The 7,450-nt window shown below is 31.2% G+C and overlaps 1 protein-coding gene across 1 annotated transcript; it reads right to left on the bottom strand.

Annotated features, from left to right (window-relative positions):
* Nucleotides 1-2,992: 2,992 nt before the first annotated feature.
* Nucleotides 2,993-4,343, bottom strand: LOC145167787 (delta(12)-acyl-lipid-desaturase-like). The gene has a single exon (XM_079087038.1). It carries the CDS (start codon nucleotides 4,257-4,259, stop codon nucleotides 3,111-3,113), a length of 1,149 nt encoding a protein of 382 aa, XP_078943164.1. The 5' UTR covers nucleotides 4,260-4,343; the 3' UTR covers nucleotides 2,993-3,110.
* Between the last annotated feature and the right edge of the window lie 3,107 nt (nucleotides 4,344-7,450).

The raw sequence follows: 7,450 nt of genomic DNA, 5'->3' as shown, positions 1-7,450 counted from the left end.
TTTCTGCTTCAGCAACTATCAACATTTGGGTTAGATTAATTAGGGTCATGTCAATATTCCTCATATAAAATTTCTCAATGAACTGATCGTATGACTATGGAAGTGAGAGAAGAACCAAGTCAATGCTTGATTCCTTGGGAAAGTGACACCTATTCTATCCAACTTGTCAATGTACGATTTCTTTTTAGAATCATGCATACACACAAAGTTTTCATCTTGATGTTTATATGCCAATAGGGATTGGGTAGTCTTGTATCTTTCAACTTGAGGAAAATGTGACGTTGGGAGAGTCACATGAGAAGGAGATGATGTCTAGTTCCATCATTTCCTAAGTAAGGAAAAACAATTTTACCTTGACTTGAAATTGGAAGATGATATCTAGAAGATTGAGGAAAATTATTTCCTTAACAATGAGGAAGATTATTTCTATCTTCGTATAAGGTATTTTAAAATAGGAGAAAAAGAGAATTCAAGTTAGTTGATTTTAATCCTTAATTATTAATCCATAAATTTAAATTAAGGCTAGGATCCATATTTTCGAATCGAACTTTGAAGAGGGATGTCGTAATCAAACTCGAATCTATTTTAGGTAGGTAAGGCTTTTACCAATTCCAGTTTTATGAAATTTGAAGATCTTTTGAGATTTATTGATTCTTATCAATGGCATATTTAATCTTGGATTGTGCTCTTAATTTTGTGACTAGGATGCGGAGGATCACAAATGAGATGTGAATAACCATGCAAACCCACTTGACAACTTTGATGTCATTTATCATCTCACATTGATGTGCCGGTAAACCACACATGCTCCATCAACAACAATAATTTTCAAGATGTCCATCATATATCCTTATAGTCCTTATTAAAGAGTCGGTTAACCACACACGCTCCACTACCGACATATAAAACATGATGTGTGTTTTCAAGGATTATCATACTTTTCACATTTTCCTAAAGTAACTATAGTGAGATATTGTAAAAAGGTGTTCTAGTACTTTAATAGCATTATACTTCTAATGAAATTATGTCCTATCAAATTCATTATGCTAACGACACTCCACCAAACAAGGAAGTGGCGGGTGAGAGTGGACATCCATTCAACCGTCATTTTATAGGCAGTTTCTTTATGCCCCTTTATAGTATGGCTTCGTGAATGAGGCATACAAACGATTTGACTGACTTAGTCTTATACATATTGTAATTAACATTATATATATATATATATATATATATATATATATATATATATATATATATATAATGTGTATTTTAACACTTTTCTAAAATACTAGGCTTAACTTAAATTTTTGAAATTAATAAAAATATTAATTTAATTTAAACTAAACCAATTAAGATTTAATATTTATATTTTAATTAAAAATTAATTAAATTAATTTAAATCTCATGACGATTAAATAATTATTTACTATTAACTATTAATCAAATAATTTAAATTTCATCTTAATCCAATCCCTACTAAATTTTCGAAAAATAAGGGTATTGGTGTTATCTAATTTTAATTATTTTATTTTAAATAATTAAGACAATAATTATCAAATAAGGAAACCCTAACTTACCCTTTAAGTAATCAAAAATAAGGGAGGAGGCTAGGGTTTCTAAAACCCTTGCGAAAATCTAAAAACCTAAAGGTGGAGGCTAGGGTTTCTAGAACCCTAGCAATTTTCGAAAAACGCCTCCATTAGGGTTTAGTTTCTACAAACCCTAATTTTGATCTTATTCAACTTTGTCCAAGATCAATAAGAACAATGACTCTGATACCACTGATGCATTTTATATGATACAAAAACTATTCTTTGGCGGAAAAACGTAAACCCTAAGTTCACATACACCCTAAAGGATCTATGTTCTCACTATGATTTGCAACAAATAATTGAATATCAAGACCGCTAGAAGCATGTAGCTATTTTCGAAAAATACTAAAAGGTTATTAGAAAATACTTACCTTAGTTTATTATTTCAAATAAACTTGTAATCCTTCCTTGTTGGTCTTCAGAAAGCAAGCACCAGAAATCTCGTGTCTCTAATGGCTTACACCTAAACCCTAGCAAGTTGGAGGCTAAAGACGAGAGAGGAGAGGGAATGAGAATTTTTGGCTCTCGCTCTTGTAGAAGGATTAGACGAAAGTATGAACACTTAGGAGGGTTTATATAGATGACTAAGGGAACTAAGATAAGACAGATTTTCTTAAATAAATATTATCCCCTTTCCTTGCTTCCTAAGGACTCATAGACTTCCTTATTGCCTAGGAAAACCCTAAATACCATCTAGAATTCGTCACCCCTCATAAGGAGGTTCTAGAATTGGTCAATATTCAACTTTTGAACATTGTCACCTTTAGTCCTTCCATTTTTAATTAATCCAATTAATCCCAAAATTAACTCCAATTAATTTCTGATTAATTCTTAATTAAATAATATTATTTCTAATTTATATATTATTCTCATTGTATATTAATAAATCATTTATTTTTATTCCTAATTAAATTATTAACTATATAATAAATTAATAAACTAGTCTCTCTCTTGAAAAAACATTCCAGCCCATTACTTGGTTTAAAGGCAACACAAAAGAAATTTGCTAATAATTCAGGATTATACTAATTTAATTATCGGTTTAGACACATAATCCAACAGTTTTGTCTATAATTACAAACAAGAAAGGCTATAAAAGTGGTAATCATAGATGAAGATGGAACTTATCAAGCACAACCATTGTTTAGAAGAAAACACTTGAATGTTTAAATTTTATTGGTATGTGTATGTATGTGGTAGAACTCTTCCACAGTTCAATATTATTATGTCGGTGTTTATACGAGCCTACCACCTAGTTTTTTAATAAATTCAAAGATCAACTTATTATTTCGTTATTAATGTTTTTTCTAAATGGCCATTTTTAAAAACAAAACTAAATTCAAATTTTTATATTTTAATGTAAAATGCTAAATTTTTTAATCTGAATTTGCGTAGATCACTTCAAACAACAGACCACCACAGTTGATACTATTATTGTTTTTAATTGGCCAACGCCGTTACAAGAAATTACATCTTCTGAATAAAGGTTGAAAAGCAATACAATACACAAACATGACATTAATATTGACCTTTGAACCAGTAGATACCTTTGTTCTTCTCATCGATCTCATTATCCGGCTCAACGAATAGACAGTTCTTGGATTCTCTCCATAACGCCAAGAAAAATGGAGTGCTATCACTTTGATAAAACTCACCGAGAATAGGGCGGATCGCTTTGGTGGCTTCCATGGCATGATAGTGTGGAATGTATGAGAACAAATGGTGTAGCACATGTGTGTCAGTAATATTATGGAACACCTTATTTAGAACTCCATAATCTCTATCTACAGTAGACAGTGCTCCTTTAATCCAGTTCCATTCAGAGTCATCATAATGAGGCAATGAAGGATGAGTGTGATGAAGGTAAGTGATGATAACAAGAAACGCGTTCATGACCATCAATGCACCTCCATACACACAGAAAACCCAAGCGAACCCTTGAATCATAGCCACTTTGTACAACATGTAAGAAAATGTTACAAGTCCGATATCAGACATGAGGATCAAGACTCTCTCAGTATCTGAGAAAATCGGGCTTCTAGGATCGTAGTGGCTTGCAAATTTATCATACGGTCTTCCAGCAGCATTGATTGTCAAATAGATGTACCATCCAAGAGTGAGTTTAACAAGAAGGGTTAAGCTTCGACCAATTGGGTTGTCAAGGTAAAACGAGGAAGAAGCAAGTTTTGATTTTGTCTTTGGTACATATACTTCATCATGCTGAAGAGAACCGGTGTTAGCGTGGTGTCGGCGGTGGCTTATTTTCCAGGAAAAGTAAGGTGTTAGTAGGCATGAATGTAAAACAAACCCTATAGAATCCTCGACCCATACGTGGTCACTGAAGGCATGGTGACCACATTCATGAGCAATAAGCCAAAGACCCATGAATATACAACCTTGAAGGAACCAGTAAACCGGCCATACAATGTAAGGGAGAGGGTGAGGGAGTTGTCGAATATAAGTTGTGGCGAGGTAGTAGAAGATCGAGGAAATGATGAGATCAAAAACAAGATACGAAAAGGATCGAATCAAGGATCTTTGGAAACAATGAGGTGGTATGGCTTTTTTGATATCTGATAACGAAAATGGAGGTTTTGAGGTAGGGGCTCGTTTAATACTGTATTTAGCATCTAGATCACCAGGACTCAAAGCACCAGCAGTGGCCATGTTTCTTATGAAATGGATTGACAAAATCTAATTTCAGCTCGTGGAAAATTAAAAGAAAGTATGAGAGGATTAACAGTCCTCTGTTACATAAATATAAGTCGAGGTATCAATATTATTGAGCCGCCTTTGTTTACCATCCAGACTTCCAATGAGGCAATGACCTTCCGGGCGCTTTCATCTATAGAAATTTTATTATTTTAAAATTTCCTTTTCATAATAACGTTTAGCCAATCATATTTTGAAAAACACTATCGGGTTATATAAGTATCTAGTTTAAAGCGTTTGGTCAAAATAAGCGGTTATTTTAGTTTGAAAACAATATATATATATATATATATATATATATATATATATATATATATATATATATATATATATATATATATATATATATAGAGAGAGAGAGAGAGAGAGAGAGTTATGTTCCAATGAGAACATTTTTCCCGTGAGAACATTTGAGAACATTTTTTAGAAACACGCGTGTTTGTTATTCAAATACAAATTACCCACCTAACTTCCCCCACCATAGTATGTCATTCTCTCCCCACCATATTATGCCACCATGGGTACCGGAAACCATTATTATCGCTGGAGATCAATCGATAACAACCGGAGATCTCTTCGTCACATCACCACCTTCGGAGGTCAGATCTCTTCGTTGTTTTCCCCTACCATATATCCTCTTACAAGATGTTGAAATGAAAGAACAACAGGTTCTAGCAGCTCCTTCAAATTCGGTTTCATTTATGACTCCTTCCGTTTTACAGTGTAAGAATCTATCTAAATTTTGATCTCTATCATTTTTTGTTTGATCATATTTTTTTATTATTGATGGATTTGATTTCGATAATGTGTTATTAATCGATTGATTTTAGAAAAGATATGTGTATACGCTTTAGGAACGAACGCAAGCTTTGTTTATTATCTACTGTTTCGAATTGAGAATTCGAATATGTTAATCATGTGAAATTGGCTCACGGATTTAAAAGAAATCACGGCACTGATTGAGATCCGAGCTTCTTCTCGTGAAGTTGTCGCATTTTGAGAGCTATTAGACTCACAATTGTGTTGGGGAGGAAGTTAAATGCTTCTGTGATTTCATATCTTCCAAAGGTAGGTTATTTTTTACTTTTATATATCTTAATATCCATCAAATTTCAATCAATTTATTAATATCTATAATTACACACACACAATCACAATAGCTAGTAAAGTTGATATTTGTATAGATTTTTTATGAACACCAAGTGTTCGATGAAATGCCTCAATGAAAAAGTAGCATTTTATGTGAAAATCCTTAACTTTGAACCCTCATTAAGCCACGCATTAAGGCCCTTAGGTTAAATTGAATTTCATATCTTAATAGCCTAATAAGTAACCAACAATCATATAAAAAGTGATAAACTTAATGCTTAACCATTAAGTCCTTAATAGAACACCAAAAGTGATTTAAAAGCTATTATGATCAATTTTCCCAAATCTGTCCTCCAACTTCTAAAATTCGTGCAGGTCAATAAGAACATCTAAAAATCATGAGACTTAGTTTTCTGGAAATCTTAGTTTGTGTAGTTTCTTCAAACTTTGAATCACATTTCGAAATTCCAACTCCTTGAGGGGTAAAATTGGCAATCTTCTCAGGCTGGTCCATGTTGTCACAGATTTCATGCATTGTCTTGAAAAAATCATAATAAATTCATTAGAGCTCCAAATGCTAAAATTCCAAATCCTATAATTAGATATGGATGTATAGTTTCCCACATATAAAGGTAATGATGTAATTCTTAGTATATTGGTACAGTTTATTCCAAGACTGTTGAGTGGTCCAGAAAGTGACAACCTAAAGTTACTAACTTGTAAATTTAATATAAAATCAACCAAAAATCATTAGAATAAGATATTTATATGTCTGAAAAGATAAAATGGGGAACTTTACTAATATTATTTTATCGAAATTTAAGAATGTGTTGAAAGGTAAGAAAACAGATCCCCAAAAGCGTACTACAATCAAAGAGAAAATAAGAAAATATATACATAAGTTTTATAAAAGTAGTAGACCAAAGCACAAGATAAATAATATTATAATTGTTGTGTAGGTTCTCGGAAAGAAAATGATTCATCTTGTTCATGCTAGCTAATTTTCAAGTTCAAGGAGGTGAGTTACATTAACTCTCCTATTAAGGAGGTGAGTTACATTAAATATGTGTAATCACATGTGATTAAGTACACGATAACAACTATTGAATCGAGATCATGAAAATGATTATTGTCCACATAAATCATATGTGATTAGATACATAAAATAACATGTGGTTATGTGTATCTAATGACATATGATTTATGTGGCTAAGATTCATTTTCGCATTCTCAATTCAATAATTGTTTTTTCCACTTTAATCATACGTAATTAAATACATTTAATCAGATGTGATTATATGATTCTAATCACATATGATTTTATTTGGAAAAAATGAATATTGTCTATATAAATCATATGTGATTAGATACATACAATCACATGTGATTATATACATGATAACAAATATTAAACCAAGAACACAAAAACAAATCATTATCCAAATTAATCATATGCGATTAAATACATCTAATCACATGTGATTAAATACGTGAAAAAATTATTAAATCTAAAACTCGAAAGTGAATTGTGTCCATATAAATCATATGTGATTAGATAAATTTAATCATACATGATTATATACATGAGAACAATTATTGAATCAAGAACGCGAAAATATATTTTTTTCTATATAAATCATATGTGATTAAATACATATAATCACATGTGATTAAATACATGAGACTAAATATTGAGTCGAAAACGTGGAAATGAATATTGTCCATATAAATCATATTTGGTTAAATACATGTAATCACATGTGATTAAATACACGAGGCCAACTATTAAATGCAAAAAGAGTAATAAATATTGTCCACATAAATCATATGTGATTAGATACATATAATCACATATGATTATATACACAAGAACAACTATTGAATCGAGAACACAAAGATAAATATTGTCCACATATATCATATGTGATTAAATGCATATAATCACATATGATTATATGTATCTAATCACATATGATTTATCTAGACAAGATTTATTTTCATGTTCTCGATTCAATAATTGTTTTTTTTCCACTTTAATCATACGTCATTAAATACAT

Source organism: Lactuca virosa, chromosome 3 (genome assembly GCF_052849685.1).
Source record: "Lactuca virosa cultivar CGN04683 chromosome 3, Lactuca_virosa_CGN04683_v6, whole genome shotgun sequence".
Taxonomy (NCBI): domain Eukaryota; kingdom Viridiplantae; phylum Streptophyta; class Magnoliopsida; order Asterales; family Asteraceae; genus Lactuca; species Lactuca virosa.
This window is presented reverse-complemented; position numbering and strand designations above follow the sequence as displayed.